At 39.4% G+C, this 20,064-nt stretch overlaps 1 protein-coding gene across 1 annotated transcript in view; it reads left to right on the top strand.

Annotated features, from left to right (window-relative positions):
• TLL2 (tolloid like 2) overlaps positions 1–20,064 on the top strand; it is a 150,319-nt gene that overhangs the window by 53,163 nt on the left and 77,092 nt on the right. The window contains 1 exon segment of the mRNA XM_072626432.1: positions 17,440–17,517. Within this exon segment, the coding sequence (XP_072482533.1) occupies positions 17,440–17,517 (78 nt within the window).

Raw genomic sequence — 20,064 nt, 5'->3', positions numbered from 1 at the left:
GTATTTCCTGATTGGTTCTGGTTTCTTGGTCTCTGCTTCCTTTATCTTTCACAGAACCCAGCATGGAGTGGGAGAGAGGCACTGCTGTTTCTGTCATGTTTAGCCTTATGTTTGCTGAATGCTTCCCAACCCTTCATGTTTAGCTTCCTTGGTTGAAGTGCAGTGCTAATGAGGCCAAGGTTATAGGTCCAGTTCCTGTGTGGGCCAGTTAGCTTTGTTCTGAGCCATGGCCAAAGACTTAGCCAAGACATCTGGCAAAGATGTAAGCTACCGGTCACAAGGGGAGCTGGCTAAGAGTGAGTTCAGGGTAAATTCATTACCATAATTCAAGACATCAAACCCAGACATGGCAAGGTATATTAGAAAGAACACTGCTCTATATTCAGGCTTCGTTACTTCCTGGTTATGTAATCTCCAAGTTAGTCACTTAACTTCTCTAAGGGTTAGGTTTCCCCTCTACAAAATACAGATAATCTTCTACTGCCTGTCTTAGAGTTTTAATGAAGATCAAATGAGATAATAGATAAGTGAGTGTTATTAAAACAAAACAAAACTATGAAGTACCATATATGTGTGGATATGTATGTGTCTATCTTTATTTCAATTCAATAATTCAACTTCAATTCACTATTTATTAAGCATCTATGTAGTGCTGGGTACCATGCTAAGTACTGAGGATACAAAAAAGAAGAAAAAGCCAGTTCCTAACATCAAGGAGTTTATAATCTAATGGGGCGGGGGAAGACAACATGCAAGCAAATATATGCAAAGCAAGTTATATACAGGAGAAATAGGAAATAATTAACAGAGGGAAGACACTGGAATCTATCCACATCCATAACAGTGTAAACTGTTGATATTAAATTAGTGACAAGAACCCCATAGCATCATCTTTCTAAATGAAGAACAGTATGTTGTTGTTATTCACTGGGCCACCGTAGACTGAGAGCTGGAAGGAGCCTTGGAGTTTGTTTGTCCAACTCCCCACCCCCCCGTTTTACAGATGGGGTACCTGAGGCCAAAGGAAGTAAAGGGACACTCAAGGTCACCCAGTAAGTAAGTGATAGAGAAGCCAGGATTTGATTCTATATCCTTTCCAAATTGATATCCTTTCCACTGCACAGTCTAAAAGGATGCTTGAAACAATCAATTAACAAGCATTTTATGAGGCACTTAGTTCACTAAGAAGAAGCTAAATAGGGATACACAGAAAAACAAAACCAATCCCTGCTCTCAAGGAGGTTTTGTTTTAATTAGGGTGGGGGCAACATGTAAATAAATGATGTACATGCAATATAAATACAGAGATGATTAGAGGGGTGATAGCAGAAGGGAAAGTCTAGATTAACAAATGACATTTTGATGCCATGGTGATTGGACAGAATTATCTTCTACTTTTAGCTGAAGGGGAAATTGAGATATAGATGGGTAAAGCAACACCTCCAGGATGACTCCATGATGTCTAGTAGAACTAAGTGGCAATGAGGGGAAAGAAGATGGGAACTCCTTGTGCTTGGGATCTAATTGTACTTAATGAGGGAACTAGAGCCCCTGAGGCAGACTGGTCACTTAGGCAGTCTGACTGAGGGCAATGGGGAGGAGAGAATGAGGACCTGTCTGTCACACATATTTTTGCTTTCAGTGTAGTTTCAAGTTTGAGAATTTTTCCATATCCTGGGCACCATCCCTCTTTTCAGTTGCATTCACAACTAGTTAAAAATCAGGTAATAATCAGTGTTGACCTCAACTTTCTGAACCAAGAAAGGTTATGGTGTTCTCCATTTGCTTGGCTACCTAAGGCTCCCTTTGGCCCCAGCATGCATCTGCACACGCATGCACAATTTCTCTCCTTTTCATTCTTTCCCCCTCCACCAAAAGCACATTCTATTCAGGGGAGACCATAAGACAGTTCCCTTAGGTTCAATGCCCTTTTCCACTGTTTTAGGTTAGACTATTGATAAAAGAAATTCTATTGTTTGTCAAGAATTATTTGGGAAGTTTCACTGGAGTTTGATGGGTAGGGAAGTGAATGACTTCACCAACTTTGTCCACACAGGGACATAGCCAAGTGAGTAATAATAACAATAGCTAATATTTGCATAGCATCCTAAGGTTTGCATTTGATCCTAACAATGTCCCTAATCAGTCAACTTCATGTTATGGATGAGGAACCAGGTCCAGACAGGTTAAGTAATTTGTCTATGATTAAAGAGAGAGAAAATGCTAGAGGAAGGACTTGCAGGTTGTTCTCCTTTGGAGATCTAGCATTGCTTATCCTACCCTACCTTGCCTCAGCTACCTTTATTTGCATGGATTAATGGATTTTTCCATTTGGAAGTGACCTTAATTTTAAAGCCACCCAGAGGGTGATTGAAAAGTAGGAATTGAGGAACGTAGACTGTGGGTGAGCACTTCTATCTTTAACCTGCTCAAAAGACATTACTCGGAAAACCAAAAAGTCCTTGTGGACAGAGGCTGGCATTATGAAGCTTATTTCATAGAGCTGGCATGAGGAAAAAGCTTGTAAACCTTAAACTACTCTAGAAATCTGAATTTTTAAAATTAAAAACCATTGTTATTTTTTTCACCTTTGTTTTCAACTATATCTCTCTGACCTAGCTACCAAACCACCCCTTGTATAAAGAATAAAAAATGATTTTTTTTTTTTGCCAAAACAAAGCCATTCATCAATTAAGTCCAACCATAAATTCAATGTTATAAACACATAGTCCTCCACCTCTGCAAAGAATGGAGGAAGGTACAGTTTCTCATCTCTTCTCTGGGGTCAAGCTTGGTCACTATAATTAACTCTACAACTTTCAATTTCAGAATTTTGCTTTTGTTATCCTTTCCGTTTCCATTGTTGTTGTTACTTTTGTATTTACCTAGTCCTGCTTACTTCATCTTGCATTACTTCATATGTGTCTTCCTATGCTCTGCTAAGTATGGGTTATTATAATATCTTGATGTTGGCATCATGCTGTTAAACTTTCCCCATTCCTTTTACTCTTACAATCATGCTGGACTATCTGCTCCTATTAGGTGCTAGATTTTCCCTATGACAATTCAGGCTGTTGGTCACTGTCACCATAAACCCACAACCATGTGATCGTCCCAGGCTATGGATACGCTTGATATAAGCAGAGGTAGGAGAGTCAGGCTGAAAGCCCTGGTCAGAGGTCAGCACCATGGATGACTCCAAAGATAAGTGAAACAAATAATGCCATTTTAAACTCTGGAAGCAATCTGATCCTAGAGAAACACTTTCTTGATCCTTTTGGCTGTTAGTATCCTCTCACTCTTCCTTATATTTGCATGTATAAGCTTACCTCTTTACATGGAGTATCTGCTGTATTCCCTCTCATCAGTGGAACATAAACTCTCTGAGGGCAGGGACTATTTTTCATTTTGTTTTTGAATCACCAGTAGCACTGCCTTTCACGTAAGAGGTACTCAACAAATCCTTATTGGATTGAATTATCTACTTGACTATGCCTCCCAACAATCTACTTCCTTTTAAAAAGAGTTGACGTCTTTTAACATCTCATTCCTTAGTTCAAAAGCTGGATTCTCTGGCTCAGTAGCAACTTGCTGTTGATGTCTATAGGGATGTAACATCTTCTGGGTAGATTTTCTTTCCTATGGGAGCTTCACACTTCTCCCTGGGTAAGTGAAGACATGCCTAGTGGCTTTCTCCCTTCTCTGCATCTTCCTTCTTTGAACTCTGTGCTTCTCTGAAACTAGGAGTAGAGTTCTGGCAGAGACTTTTAGCTCAGGTTTTGACATGGGAGGGGTATTACCTGTTCTCTCTTGCTTCTACCCAGACAATTCAGTTGTTGGTATAAGAATAAGAATAAGAAATTTAGAGCGACTGAGGACAACTTTCAAAAAACCAAGCCAACAAATACTGTTGTTGTTGTAGATAAGACTGCTATCATCACATTCCTGGGCTTTGCCCCAATCAAGCCAGATATTTGGAGAGAAACCTAGATCCCTGAGACTTGTGAATGAATACCAGACTAGTGGCCACCTTAGACATCCTCTAGAAATGTGATCCTTTGTTTGATGGACTGCCCTGATATTTAGAAATGGTAATTGTTTTTTCCAACCGGTACTGTGACATTTTTCATCACTTAATGGGTTTTGGCTCACAAGAAAAGCCTTACAGAAGCAGATAATTTCTTCCTAAATGCTTTGATAAGTAATTTGGATAGCTGCCACCAAGTAAATAACTGTGCCTGGGCATCATAGTGGTTTTGTGGGCTAACTGGTTTAGCATTTCCCATGCATGAGTAATTGAGTGAGAACAGGAATAGTGTAGGCAATTTAGTCATTTATATTTTTATTTAAAAATAACTATGAAACTATGAGCAGGCATTAATTATCGAAACTATTTAGTAAACAAGGATTCACAGTTTACAGTAAGGCTTAAAGAAATAGAATGCTTAAGTACAGCATGGTGCCTTTCTTTTTTTTAATGTTTATTTATTTATTTTTAGTTTTCAACGTTCATTTCCACAAAATTTTGAGTTCCAAATTTTCTCAGCATCTCTCCCCTCCCCTACCCCAAAACACCATGCATTCTGATTACCCCTTCCCTCAATCTGCCCTCCCTTCTGTCACACTCCTCCCTTCCCTTATCTCCATCTTCTCTCTTTTCTTGTAGGGTAAGATAGATTTCTATACCCCATTACCTGTACTTATTATTTCCCAGTTGTATGCAAAAACAATTCTCAACATTCATTCCTAAGACTTTGATTTCCAACTTCTCTTCCTTCCTCACTCCCTACCCATCCCCGCTGAGAAGGTAAGCAATTCAATATAGGCTATATATGTGTAGTTTTGCAAAAGACTTCCATAATAGTCATGTTGTTTAAGACTAACTATATTTCCCTCCATCCTACCCTGGGTGAAAGAGCTTTCTCACTGACCTCTGAAGCTGTCTTTGAGGTTTGTGGGCTGAACAGTCTGGGAACTGCTGCTGCCAGTGGCTCCCTGAAGCCTGTTCTGGGTCCTGTCCCTGCTGCACCGGACAGCCCACTCTGGGCTGTGCTCCACTCCACACCTGGAGTGATAAACCTTTCCTGTCAGTCTTCCAGGCTGCCTTGGGCTAGAAATCTCTTTCACTCTGTCATTTTGTGACTTCTGCTGCTGTTGTTTAGAGTCATTTTTGTCAGATATTTTATGGGCTATGGGCGAGAGCTTTTTCAGGTCCATCTTTCTACTCCACCATCTTGACTTTGTCCCTGTGCCTTTCTTTACACCAAGCTTATCAATTGCTATCCAACCAAATGTTGATTTTCCTCATGGAATGGAAGTTCTTTGAGGACAGAGAACTGCTTTGTTTCCATCTGTGTATGGCTCAGTGCTTGCATATAGTAGGGGTTTACTAAGTTTGTTAAACTGAAATAGAACCTTTAACTTTCTTTCATTTTAACAGTTTTTCAAGTGATTAAAAAAATCTTCCCCATAGCTTCCTATTATTTGTTTTATGTGGGTGTTTCTAAAAATTTAATCTTCAAAACAGTTTTGATGTCAAACATTGTTTACCTCCTGGTATCTTATCTGTCATGGCAGGACCATGGGAGGTGGTAGAAGATGGAAATGTGGTAGGAATTCAGGACTGGCAGAGTCAAGAAATAGCTAGGAATGGAAAGTGGGGGTCAGACAGAGGAATGAAGTGAACTCAGGGAATGACCAGAAATCAGTAGTCAAGATGGAGATGGGAGTCAGGAGACCGGTCTGAAGTCAAGGGTAGAAAGAGTACTCAGGTTACAGATGTCAAGGCAAGGAGAGTGAGCTAAAACCAGGTAAACAAACAAGAAAGTAGAGTCATTATTAATAGAATCTTGAAACAAGCAACTTCTGTTTTGAGCAAAAAACTTTTTGCTAAACTTTTTTAAAAAAATAAACTTTTTATACTCATTGTTGAGATAGGAACGACACCCAAAACATGACTGCTAGGAGGACTACAGGCTAGATGGAGCATGTGAACTACCCTGTGGCAATAGTGTGTAGGCTAACATGACTGGAACAGAAAGTATGTTGTTGGAGGTAAGGAAGAATTGTGGACATTATCAGACCTATGTCAGCATCTTCCCTCATTGACTTCTTAAGTCTCTGAATTTTTTTCTAGCTATGTATTTCCTCTTCAAGTGATACCAGCCCTCTCTTTCATGTGAATTTCTACTTTTTTTTGTTCCATGGCCAAAAGGGAAAAGCAAAAAAGAAATATAAGACTATATGTAGCTTCCCTGGGTCTTTATAAAACCCCAGATGATCCTTTCCAATTAGGAAAAAGCTTTCTTTGGTAACCATCTTTTTGTTCAACTTTCCCTCATGGCCATTGAGATTTATTGGTAGAAAAGTTATTTCATATTGAATTGCTTAAGATTACATACTAACTCCTTTAGTGGCATCCAGATCATCCCCACATTTGCTTCTTAAAGGAGTTCTGTCTTTTTTCCTAATTGATGTTTTAGAGTCAATTTGAACAGAACTCTTTTAAAAGTAGGTTTTACAGAAGATTCCTCATATTCTCTAATCATTTTTAACTTGACATTGCTACACAAATCACAATTTTATAGTTTTGTAATATTACATGAAGGAGATTATTTTCCATTTGCTCAAAATAAAGTAGCAGTGAGGCCCCCTAACATAGCCTTCTGTTGACTACTATTCCCAGGACCATGACACTTAAGGAGTAATACTCTGTTTCAAATCATTGCTGATGAGCCCCCATTTCTATTGAATTTCCCCAACCATGCCTGACTAAATCATGTAACATCATTGCAATGCAAAGGGGACATTTGCTTCAAAGAAGATGTAAGGTAAACAAGGGATTTAAATCAAGCAGCAAGTATTCATACCACTCATTTCCCCAATCTCCTTTCCCACACATATCCCAAGGAATTAGCTCCTGTATAACTTGACTAGGTTGTCTCTGCAACACAATTATAGTAGCATGTACCAAGTCATTCACAGGAAGATGTTAGGTTAGTAGATATCAACCAGCATCAGTAGTGGACTTTTCAACATAGTATGCTGTGGTACTCCAAGCAGAGCATAATTGCAGTTTTAGTACAGATTATAGAGAGGATGGTATTGTTTCCCCTCAGCCATAGGAACCAGATAGCATTATAGAGAGTGTTGTTTCCTGGAATAGCTACTGAATAAATAGAATATCAGGGCTATGGCCATCTGCCATTTTTCCTCCTTCTCTCAACTTTCATCAGATGTCTTATCCCACTGAAAGATTCCTGTGATCTTTTCAAACTGGGGGCACTGGGAGGTTGCTGAGCTCTGCCCAGGCTTCTGGGAAGTGTAGTTACCAAAGCAAATGTAGGAAGGATGTGTCTTCCTTATAAGGCAGTTTTTAAGTCAAATAAGGCATACCAATAAAACGATTATTAGTCCAGATGTAACTCTGTATAAGATCAGGTGTTCCAATAAATTCTGAAATGCTAGAAAATTCCAGTGAAGATTTTGATAGTGGTACTGATGGAGCAAATGCAGTGTGTTAAAGAATTAAACTATAATCTAGTAATAATTTATGATTATAAATACCAAGGACTCAGTAATGCTAAGCAGTAATTATTAGAAGCCATAGAAATAATTGAAATAAATTACTTTTTTTTATTGATTATTATTAATTGTTGTGATACACATTCCCCACCTAGTTTGCTCATTACCATATAGAAAAATGAGAGAGACAGCCAGCATCCTCTAGAACTTTGCATAAAGTTGTATGTTCTAGTCTGGGTGCTTTTAATTTTTGTAATCTTAATATCTGACTAGTTTTGTATGGCTGTGTGTATATATTTGTGCATTCTATGGCACATAGGCTGAATCTACTTTTTGTTGTGAGTGGAAGAAAATTGGATTTTCCCAAAGAAAGGCTGCTTGCTCCTAAAGTTGCTAACAGATTGCTTCTTAATTGAACTTGGGAGGTGAATTATATGGTGAATTAGAAAAAAGAACAACTCAGAATTTAGTGAATTGTCCCATAAAGGAAAATGTGGGATTGAATTGCAAATGCTGGATGGAAACCTTGCAGCCGGGCCCTCATGCATCACGGGCTGGTGACCTCTGCTGTGTTTCAGTAAGAGCCTCAGCAGCCAGGAGAGCATTCTTCTCAGGGCTTAAAATGCATTCTTTCCCAGAGACCAGCTGTAAGCCTTGGTTTCTTATGCAAAAGAGATGTTTGAATAAACCCCTGTGACTAATGAAATATACAAGATCTTTGCATGGTCTTTCTTACTGGAGAGATAATTAACTATCCATCATATAGAAATAAGAATGGACATAATGAGTTCTTTTCAAACATTTTAAATCTTGTAAATACACCTAGGGGAAATCTTGAATGTATCCTTTCCCTGACTATGTATATGTTTATTATGTCTGTAATCTGCATCTCACACTAAGGCCAGAGCTAAGGTTACACAGACCAAATAATGCCAATAATGGCTGATATTTATATGGGGCTTTAAGGTTTGCAGAGAGCTTTCTGTCCATGATCTAAACTGATCCTTACAACAACTGTGTGAAGTAGGTACTGTTGTTATCATCTCTTTATAGATGAGGCAGCTGAACTTCAGAGAGGTTAAGTAACTTGCCCAGGGTCACACAGACAGTAAATGTATAAAGCAGGATTCAAACTCACATTGTTCTGACACCAGGTCTAGGCTCTATCCACTTTACCAGAGATGTCAAACTCGTGGCTTGAGGAACTCAAGTGTATTCTGAAGCAGATTAAAATATAGTTAGGAAGGATTTAACAAAATAAGTAAAAAATGCAATCCAACATAAATAATGTTGACATGTGGTTTTCTAAGTCAATATGCAGTGGGCAAGGATCTTTTTCTATTTGAGTTTGACACTACTACACTATTCTGTAGTGCCTCTCAATACTAAAGTATATTATGGTGAAAGGAAGAGTGGTGTAGTCCTAATACTTTCAAGTTATAGGACTATGGGCGAATCACTTGACTTCTGTGCCCCAGTTTTCTTATCTATAAAATGGAAATAGAAACAGTTGTACTATCTAATTCACATGGTGATGTGGAGAAATTATGTCATTAAGCAAAAGACATTCTATACGTGTGGGCCTTAAGTATTACCCTAAATTCTCTCTCTGAAAATATCTCATTCAGGCAATAAGATAATAGCTGGTTATAAAGGCAACACCAAGGGAACCAAAGTTCTGATAGTTAGGAACATATTGTGTGGACCACATGTGACTGGTAGTATGGTATGGAGGACAAAGCACTGGACCAGGAGGCAGGGAAACCTGTATTCAAATCCAAACTTAGACAATTATCATTTGTATGACTGTGGGCAAGTCAAAACCTCTATGGACCTCAGTTTCCTCATCTGTTAAATGGAGTAGTTACACCTATCTCATAAGGTTATTGGGCAGCTAGGTGTCTCAGTGGATAGAGTGCCAGATCTAGAGTCAGCAAGACTCTTCATGAGTTCAAATCTGACCTCAGACACTTGCTAGCCGGGTGACCCTGGGCAAACCACTTAAACTTGTTTGCCTCAATTTCCTCATTTGTAAAATGAGCTGGAGAATGAAATGGCAAACCACTCCAATATCTTTGCCAAGAAAACCCCAAGTGGGTTCATGAAGAGTCAGACATGATTGAAAAATGACTCAATTCATAGAGTTATTGTGAGAGTCAAAGGAGTATATGTTATATGGGGAGAGAGAGAGTCAGTCAGTCCTTGGTAAGCTTTAAAGGGCTGTAAACATGTGTTATTATTACTTTTTCACCTTTTTTATGGAATTCAGATTGAGAAAATTCACTGTCCTGCTTTTTAGTTTACAGACCATCACATAAGTGTAGAAATAACTGCTTTTTGTAGTTGAATAAAAGTATTAGATATAAGCTCATTCTCTGTATCCTCATTGAAAGCATCCTCCATACATCTCCAGTAGCAGATGAGACAAGGGGTATGATATGTGCCTCCTCTTCTTGAATAGGATTTCTGTCTCCTTTGCCAGGTCTATATATTCTGAAAGACTTTTGGTCCATCTGCCTTGGTGATTAAGAGTATTTGGTAGCATATATTAAAAAACAAAACAAAACAGTGTTTTTAAGTTTTATAGATCAATGTCATATCTAGGCAATAATGGACAGCAATCCCATCTCAGACATGTGACCCTATTCAAATTATATAACTCCTTTGGACCTGCAGCTCCCTCATCTATAACATGAAGAGTTTAGACTTAGTCATTGCTAAGGTCTCTTCAGTTCTAGAACTATCATCCCCAGTTTCATCTGTGAAAATTGATTTGGTCCCAATGCAATTTACTGGTTGATTTCTCCAGAATATTTTGAGGTCTCTATTTGTGGTATAGGGATTTGACACCTGTCTATCCATGAAAGTCAATGAGCTTCTGATATAAAGTTTTAGCCACTAGGTCATATCTTGCTAGATATTCAATAGGTGGCAAATATTTATAATCTTCAGTGATATGTTGCATCATCTCCATTGCTTCTTTGCATGATGATGGCAATGATGGTGATGATGATGATGGTGAAGATGATTTGTAGAAAGAAGCACACTCAGAAGGGTACCTCCTAGTTGATGAATTTCCGATCAAAGCAATTCTTAGGGAATTATTGTATCAGTGAAATCGGTGAAAGCCATTTTCGTTTTCTTTTACCTGACATAGAAGAGCACTTTGCATTGACTGATTTGTGAAGCATCTTTTCTGAACATTTGCCAAGTATTTCAGCTTAATTTCCATGATTCTAGATTATGAGTTCCTTGAGAGGAGAGACTGTTTTATTTTTCAACATGAAGGACAGTACCTGGCTCATAGTAATAAATAAATAAATACTTGATGAATGCTTGCTTGCTTATGGTCTTTCACCACAATTGATTCTTAGTGACCTCAGGAGGAGTCAGATTATTACAGAAAATGCGGACTTTCCAGTGATCTTTGTGCACTACCAGATTAATCAACCAGCAAATAATTATTAAACACTTATTACGTGCCAGGTACCGAGCTAAGTGCTGGATAATCAAAGAAGAAAGTTAAATAGAGTTCATCATCAAGGAGTTTACAGTGTAGCCAGGAAGACTACATGTATATACAATATTTCTCTTGAATCTAAGTATATATAAATGGGGGCAGCCAGATGGTGCAACAGATAGAGTACCAGTACTGGAGTCAGGAAGACTCATCTTTGTGAATTCAAATATGGCCTCAGACATTTATTAGATATGTGACCCTGGACAAGTCACTTAACCCTGGTTGCCTCAGTTTTCTCATCTGTAAAAACTGAGTTGGAGAAGGAAATGGCAAGCCACTACTGTATTTTTGCCAAGAAAATTCCAAATTGGGGTCATGAAGAGTCAGACACAACTGAAAATAACTGAACAACGGCAACAGATATACAAAATATATACAATATAATTCTTGCACTCAGCATTCAAGTACTATTCACTTGTGCATCTTCAGATCTTGTTTTCTGTGTCACCAGTTGGAATACCTCTTTTCTTCTGATGACAGACTTATGCTAAATCCTCCAGCAAGTCTTCCTTCATTCTCCCAACTAGTAGAGATCCCTTCCTCCTCAAATCACTCGAAAGATTCTTTTAGATATTTCTCTTGTCCTTAACACATTCTGCTCTGCACTATGGTGTGTTTGTGTGTGTGTATGAGTGTGTGTGTGGATCTCTTTTCCCTTACCAGATTATAAAATCTTCATATTGTTTTTCATCATTTTATCCCAGGTGCCTTAGACATACAAGTAGTGGAACTTTAAAGAATGTTGGTTAAATTGAATTGATCAACTTTGAATGTTGATTGCTGTTTGCTCATTTTACCTTTCTCCATCACCCCCGCCTTTGTTGTCCCCCTTTTTACCCTGGCGGCATGACTGTATGCCCTGGAGCATTCACTTCCCCACACTAGAAGGAGGCACCATTGCTCAGACCTGCACCACTTTCCCTCTCCCCCACTAAATACACAGGGGATCTAGCCAGATCCAAGCTTGTCTTGGCTCCATGCTGAGCCCCCCTTTCAAGGTCTGATCTCACCCCTAGTGACTAGCTTTGGTGCACTTATCATTTCCCTTAGAGAATTTATGTCTTTCTAACAGATTTCATACTGTGATTTTCTGGGACATTCCTTCAGTCCGTCACACAGATGTCCACCTCTGAGCAATTATTCTCCATAACAGATCAAGCTCAGGTCTACAAGGAGAGGCTAAATCTGCAGGAAGCATCAGTGACTGCTCTGATCTGCTCTTGGATTGGTATCCAGGGGACCAGGCATTCTGCAGGAGCTTTTAACCTGCCCTTCAGCCAGATTTAGCAGCAAGGTCACATACGAAGAAGACACCAAGGGGAGGGAGAAAATGGAGCACTATTCCACAGCCAAGCCACTGGGAATTTCTTGGAGCCTCCATATCTTGGCCAGGCCATGCTAGAAAGGACCTCAGAAGCCATCTAAACCAACCCTCTCATTTTACAGATGAGGAAACAGGCCCAGGAAAGTCCCACAAGTCAGAAGCAGCATTTGAACACCAGTCCTTTGACTTGTACCATATGGCTAACTTCTGGTCTACTTTCCTTTCCCCCACACACTGTCCTATGACATCCCCAGAGGATGGACTGGTCTGACCAACACCCAAATTCGGTGCAAAACTGACTTAAATATCTCAGCTAAATATAGAGTGCCCCTGTCAATTCCTTTTGTACTATTTAACCTGGGCTGAAAGAATGCAGCTCTGAGACTGCTGTGGATTGGGAAAATGGGCAGGAGCACATCCATGAAGCAAGGACATCTGGCAGAGGGTCCCTGGCTGGAGTGCGGAAACCTGGCAGAGAGGAGCACAGCAGCTGCAGGAAGGACATGAGTGGCTTTGGCACCGGGCAAAATAGAAGCAAACACAACAACCCACTTCCCTCAGGATTTGATGCTGCCTCACTCACCTGTTCCTAATGGAACGTTTTCAGTTTACTAGCTTTCATAGAATCTCTGCCATATTTGTCATCATAGAGAAAGAGAGTGTGGGCTTATTCAGAAGGGAGGTTTGGAACAGCACGTTTTATTTACTTTTTACTTCAGTTTGCTTTTTACATCCAGGGTATTTGGGCCAATGTTTCGGAGGATATTAGTTTGTTAACATATATTAAGCATCTCTGGCAAGCCGGCTCCTGAATGTTGATCACTTTTCACTGTTGGTTATTTGAACAAAGTTTTTGTGTGTTTAAACATTGTCGTCTGTTCTGGAGGATAGAAACGATGCCTGCTGTTTTTTTGTCTCCCAAGGGCCTAGTTCAGTACCTCATGCATAATAGATCCTCAATAAACATGGATAGCCTTTTAGTTGTAAGTTCCCAGAGCTTTTAGAGAACTTGATCTTTCTTTCTCTAAAGTCTGGGAAAGGATTTAAGCAATCACTGTGACCTGTGCTTAGTGATCACTCTCAGATTTCTTTTGCTGGCCAAGTAAGCAGGATCAGGTTCCCCACAGAAGTAACAACTTCTCCTCTGAGAAAGGAGGCAAAGTATTTCATCATATTCAAGCACAAATCCTACAACACAAAGTGTCTGATAGACTTTGGGACTACGGATGAGGTCTGTAGGTTAGAAGAAACAGCAGTCACTGGTTTTGGAGTCAGAAGATGTGGGTTCAGGTCCAGACTCTGCTATTCATTACTTGTATTACCTCAGGCAAGTCACTGAACCTCTCTGTGCCTCATCTGACTAGAATCCATTTTTTTATATCATAGCCCTTCTGGTGGTCTGCTAAAACCTATTTACTCCCATCTCAGAATAATGTTTTTAAATGCATAAAGGAAAATACATAGATTACAAAGGAAATCTATCATGTTGAAATAATTATCAAAATATTTAAGAACAAAAATAAGTTCATGCAGCCCAGGTTAAGAACTCTTAGACTACACCATCTCCAAGACTCCTTTCTGATGTCAGACCAAAGATCACATATATCTCCCACAACAAAACACTATTGAATTGAAGAAAATCCCAGAAAGACATGGGGATTTGTAGTTAACAAAGAAAGACTGGAAGGCGTGGGACTTGGTGGGTGACCTGCTGTCACTTGATGGGATAAGTGACAGGATAGATGGAGAGATTGAACAGTGGATTAAGAATAAATAATGATATGTAATGTAGCAGAAAGAATGCTAGACTTGGAGTTAGTTCCTATTTCTGCCACTGACTTTCTGAGGGACCATGGAGAAGCCGGTGAAAATCTCTTAACTCAGCAGATGAACAGATTGTCTTCATTTAAAAAAAAAAAAAAGTCTAAAATCTACCCTTGAATCTTTTTGGTTCAGTCAGAATCTAGACATTATTTAGATCTAAAGTTTGCTTCCTGGTGTTTTGGTTTTATTTTGCTTCTGTTTTTACATTTTACTATATTTGGTTTTCGTCCAGATTGAAAGGGAGTTCAGAGTCCACCTAGATCAGCCCATATCTGAAGAAAGACTCTCCTCGACAACATTATCGACGTGACTCAAAATCCTCATTGAGAGGGAACCTACCACTTCCCTTATGAATAGCGCTGATTATTTGGAAATTTTTCCTTAGTTCAGATCTAAATTTCCTCTCCATAAGTTCTGTCTGTTCCTAGGTCCGACCCTTGGGGCCAAGCAGAGTCAGCCTCATCCCTTTTCCCTGTAACAGCCCGTCACATACTTGAAGACAGTTATGACACCCTCAAGGGGTCATCATCTTGCATGATGCTGAACCCTTTCATTCTGCTAATCACTTTTCTTAATGTGCTTTCTAACTTATCTGTGCCCTTCCTAATACTGAGGGTGTGTCTGAGGGGATCCTGGTTAAGGTTAACTCAGTGATAAGCAAGTTAACAAGACTATAGGACAAAGTCTCTGTTCAATGATGTCATCTCCTTATGTAAGAGACAAACACTCTTTCCTTGATGGGGTTTGAATTTTCCTTACCCTGGGTACTCACTCAACCACTGGCATCATTTTAAGGAATTGATTTCTACCTAATTTGAGCACATTTAGGCTGTACTCTTGGACTAGCCCTCTAACAAGAAGATTGAGAACAGATCAGAAAGACAGCAGAAACTTTATATACAATCACACGAACTGAGGTCCCTGAACAGGAAACCTTCCTATATTTAAGACCCCACTGGGGAACCACATGACCCTCAAGGTTACAACAGCAAAGTAGCTAGGAGTGTCTGGACTATCTTGCAAGAATGTGAGAAGCAGTGGAATGACAATGTTGGATGGAGGGAAGGACAGATTTCTTTATGAGCACAAGAATTCCTGGACTGGAAGAAAAATCGCTGAACAATGCTGAGTTTCTGGACCAAGTCTTCTTCAAGCATAGTTCCTAGGGTAGGGTGAATCAAGCTTTGTCCCAGAGTGCTGACATTTAGAGTTTGCTGACAATACTTTCAGTCCTTCAGCACTTAGAAACAATTGAGCTTAGCGCTTAGCACTTAGCAAGAATAATTAAAGTTAGAAGCTGTCTTATAGCATACCTCAGTACCCCAGGTAATCTTTTCTTTCCCTGTAATCTTTTCTGTCCTGCTGCTAAACTGAATTATTCTTTTTAAAAGCTGATTTGAGGGCATATTTGTACCCTGAGTGCACAAATTGCTAGTTACAGCTCTATCTGGACCAAACCAGTTAAACCAGATAAGGAGTTTCAAGGACCAAGGTCACAAAATGGAGGATCAAACCCATAGCTTTGTCCTGCACTGGTATGGTGAGCTCTGTAGAATACACAGGCCCCAAACAGGATGGTACTATAATTCCAGAGGGCTATGTAGGTTCTTGGGCTTATTGGAAAGATGAGGTGCTTGAATCTCTAGCAACCTTCAGTGTTTTCCAGGTGTATTTTGAGGGTTGGGGTATAAATTTAAAGGATAAGATAGGTTCCAGGGGAAGGTGGGGGTCTACCAGGGAGGGAAAGAGAGTTGTGGCAATTCATGGGCTCAGGTGTGAGTTTTTATAGCTTTGTTTTTTTGGGGGGGGGAGGGGCATGTTAAAAAAATGTGTCCTTTATTTAATGTATTGTTAGTCTGAGTGTTTGCTTGAGAGCCAAAAACCTTTTTTAACCTTTTCTATTGAGATCTAGGCATAATCTAGAGTGTGATATCCCAGGAAAAAATCTTTTATGGGAGCATGAGCCAAAAAGATAGTCATTTGTGACATGTTCAAGACTTAACCTGGTCCATGTCAACTCAAAGGTTTAGTTCTAACCTACAGATTATGCTAATATGTGGCACCCAGAATTGAATGTGGTCCTAGAATCAATACTTAGTTTTAGATACTATACTACCTTTAATGAAACTTAAGATTGCATTTGCTTTTTTGGCCTCAGATTGTTGACTTATATTAAACTTTTTAACCCCCATGAAACTTAAAAACCCCAGATTTTTGGCCTCAGATTGTTGACATATTAACTTTTGGCCCCCATTAAACTTAAAACCCCCAGATTTTTTTCAGAAAATAGTTGTATAGCCATACTTCCTCAATTTCATACTTTTGACATGTATTTTTTATACCTAAGTCAAAGACTGTACATTTATTACCAAAAGCTTTCCTTTTATTCCAGTTTGTCCAGTGCTTTAGCCTCTCAAGATGTTTTTGGATTCAGATACTATCATTCCTTCTGTTAGTTTTCCGTTCCGGTTTTGGTTTATCTGTGAATTTACTAGAGGGCAAGTAATCTACGCACCCATCTGAGTCACTGGATAAATCTCTTAGCTTGTCTGAGTTTTCATTTCTTCCCTTTTAAATGTATATGATGAAATGAACCCAAGGCTCCCCAAAGGCAGGTATGTCAGGAGGAGACTTGGTGGATCATGCCAGTGACCACAATGGTATGTAATGGAAGGGACTAGGTATATAGGCAGTTGCAATAAAAAGTCAGAATCTTTAGGCATATCAATCTGAATAAGTCAAACTATCAATTTACTAATACTTCCTATCTCTTGGCTTCCTAATTTAGTACCTGAATCCTTATTCCCAGCATCAGACTTTCCTGCTTATCCAAGAGCCAGCTGTTGTAGTGTCTCTGATTAGTGCTTTCTTTCCTCCCAATGTGGGTCTTTCCTTATCAGCTCCAAATAATAATCACTCTTCACTTTTGTCACTTACAGAAATTGATTAATTTCTCTCTTTCAATCCTTCAAATATTCAATTCCCCTGAACAAAGTCAGGGAATCTTAGAAGGAACATCAGTGAAAAAATAGGTATCTGGGCCAACCCATACCTGAAAAGATAGGGTTGAATGGAAAGATTAGTCATAGTTCCTGGCATCTAAATTCCAAAGATTGTGGACATATCTTTATAGGTTTCCGATCATCCCCAATTAGTAATCTTTGTTTCATAATAGTTTTATGTCATTGTAAAGAAGTTTGGTGGCTATACATATTCCTTTTTCTTTCTTTTCCTGCTTTCTTTTCAGGTGGCCTTGGAGAACAGTTTCATGAAATTGAGCCGAATGCCACAGCCTCCAGTCATAGTACCAAGAAACTTAAAAAGGGTAATGTGGTACCCCACCCAGACATTTGGGTATCTTTTATTTAATATCTTATCAACTGAAAAATGTATTCTGTTTTAGAACTGCAGAATCCTAGAAATACAGAATTCTGTTAGTTGGAGTGTGGCTAGGCCAGGCAAGCCAGCAAGATACAAAGAATCTGTTCATTGATGGATTAGGAATAGGTTGGCTGTTAATCTGAACCACTCAAAGAAATGGACAGGCTCTGCTTCATATTGAACCATGTAGTACCTGGCCTAGAGAGGTGCCACTGAAGGCATAGGAGGTGGACAGTGACTACACATGGGCATTGCTGGGTTTTGGTTTAAGAGGATGTTCATAAAAGTAGGATAAAGCTTCTTTTTCACGTCTCCATCTTTGTTACAAGTGTCTCTCTGGGATGTATTCCCTTCTCACCTCTCCCTGAAAGAATCCCAAGTTTCCTTCAAAGCACAGCTCAGAGGCTACCTTTTTGGAATCATTCTGTGGTCCATGGACCACAAGTTAATAGCCTCTCATCTATGGGGATAGACTTTCTCAGTATGAAAAGAAATCCATGTTCTATCTGTCAGTGCCTAAAGCCTTATATAAAATAATATAAGCTCTTTCACCTTCCCTAGTATTGCTGGTGAAAAGGAAATTAATTGCCACTAGCATCTTAAATGACTTTTAGAGAAGGCTTTCTCTTTTCAGAAGCCATTTCCCTTCTCTTACCCATCCATATCTCTCCTGAATAACATGATGAAGCCTGCTTAACTTTTCTACTGGAAAGACAAATTTAGCCTCAGGGGGCAAAGTCACATAATTCTCACATGAAATTCTTTCTATCAAAAAGAGAATAATAATGAAAAAGAAATACTAATTCCCCAAACCTGAGAGGCATCTGATTCAATTCAGTTCAATTCAACAACATTTATTATTAAATGACTACTTTGTGTAAGGCACTCTGCTAGTAGCTGGGGATACAAAGACTGCCACCACCACCATCACAACAAATAGCCCCTCCCCTTAAGGAACATCTATTCTCCTTGGAAGAAGGAATAGGAGTAGATCTTGATTCCTTTTAAAGTGTTAGCAGCCTTCTCTCCCAAGTCCTTATATAAACTTTCCAAGTAATGTCTCAACAACATAACCAATTTTTAATAGTGGAGGCACCTTCCACATTTCTTAGAGACATATATATCTTCCCCCTTTTTTTCAGTTTTCTCCACCTTCATCAAAATAATTAGTCAGTTTCTTCTGGTTTTATGTAAATGTATTCAACATTTTGCCTTCTCACCTGGTGACCACCCATCTAGCTCCTAGTGGTAGTTGGTCATTTAAGCATAGAGGCAAAAGGAACATTATTGTTAACATTGTTGTTTTAATTATTAACCATTCGGTTTTCTTATGTCATTTCCTGGAATGCAGGAAAAGCAAGACTATCTATAAATGACTTTTCTTTCCTGTTCCACATTCACATACTGTCCAATCACTTATGAACTAATCTATGTATATATGATACTGGTATGCTAAGGAATTGTGTAACCTGGTGCTGAGAGCAAGTTGTCCACCTTTGCACAGAGAGATGACAGCTGTTCAGACAGCTGCAGAACCAAACCACTAATGGCAACTGGAAGAACCTAACGCTACTGCAGCCTCTTAAAACCCCTGGATTTAGTGTAGTTATAACTGATTACCCAAATCAAGATTAGCCCAGAACAACAGGACTTAGACCCTTGAGAGCAAGAGATGACAGTTCTCTCACTTGAAGATCTTTCTTTCTGTATACTAGCATGCATCAAGGGACATTGGTTTGGTTGAAAAGCATAGGGAAAAAAGCCAGGGAAATATGTCCCCATCCGTGATATAGGAATGAATGAAGGAATAAGTATTTATTAAGTGTTTTCTGTGTGCAAAGCACTGAAGATATAAACAGAAAAGTAAGATGGTCTCTACTCTCTAGAAACTCACATTTTAATGGGAGAAAACAACAAACACAGAGACAGTTTCATCTGCCTTGGACATTCAGAGCTCCCAAGTATCCAATGTACTTGCTGCAAATTAGGAGAGAGGACCCAGAGGTGAAAGAGAAAGCAGGATGGGCTAGGGTAGCATCTTCATCCCTCTGCTCTCTGGGTCAATGGGCTGGAGTGAGTCTGTTTTATTTGAATTAAGGGGAAGACAAGTTGTGTGTTCCTCAGACATTCCCCTTTAATCACAACCTCCCACAACAACAAGGACCCCCTTCAACCACCCCCATAAGGGGAGACCTCACAAGTAGGAGAAAGGATCTGAGCCTCCCAGATTCATCTTGCCCCTCCTCAGCTGTGGGCTTATTTCCTTCTATTATTCAGCGCCTGTCAGCCCTGACCATGGTGCTTTTCTGGTCCCAGCTTTCTGTGGGAGCCGTAAAAAGCATCCTCATCCTCTTAGAGACACCTGGCAGTTCGAGGGATCCCTCTTGTGTTTGGAGTTCGGGGCTCAGCATGCATTTTTGAGTTTATAATTGGATTAACGAAATGGAGTGTGCAAACAGCCTCCCAAATGAAGCTGTGACTATTTTGATAG

This window comes from Notamacropus eugenii, chromosome 1 (genome assembly GCF_028372415.1).
Source record: "Notamacropus eugenii isolate mMacEug1 chromosome 1, mMacEug1.pri_v2, whole genome shotgun sequence".
NCBI classification, from domain to species: Eukaryota; Metazoa; Chordata; class Mammalia; order Diprotodontia; family Macropodidae; genus Notamacropus; species Notamacropus eugenii.
The sequence above is the reverse complement of the archived record's forward strand: the minus strand, read 5'-3'. Positions and strand labels throughout refer to the sequence as shown.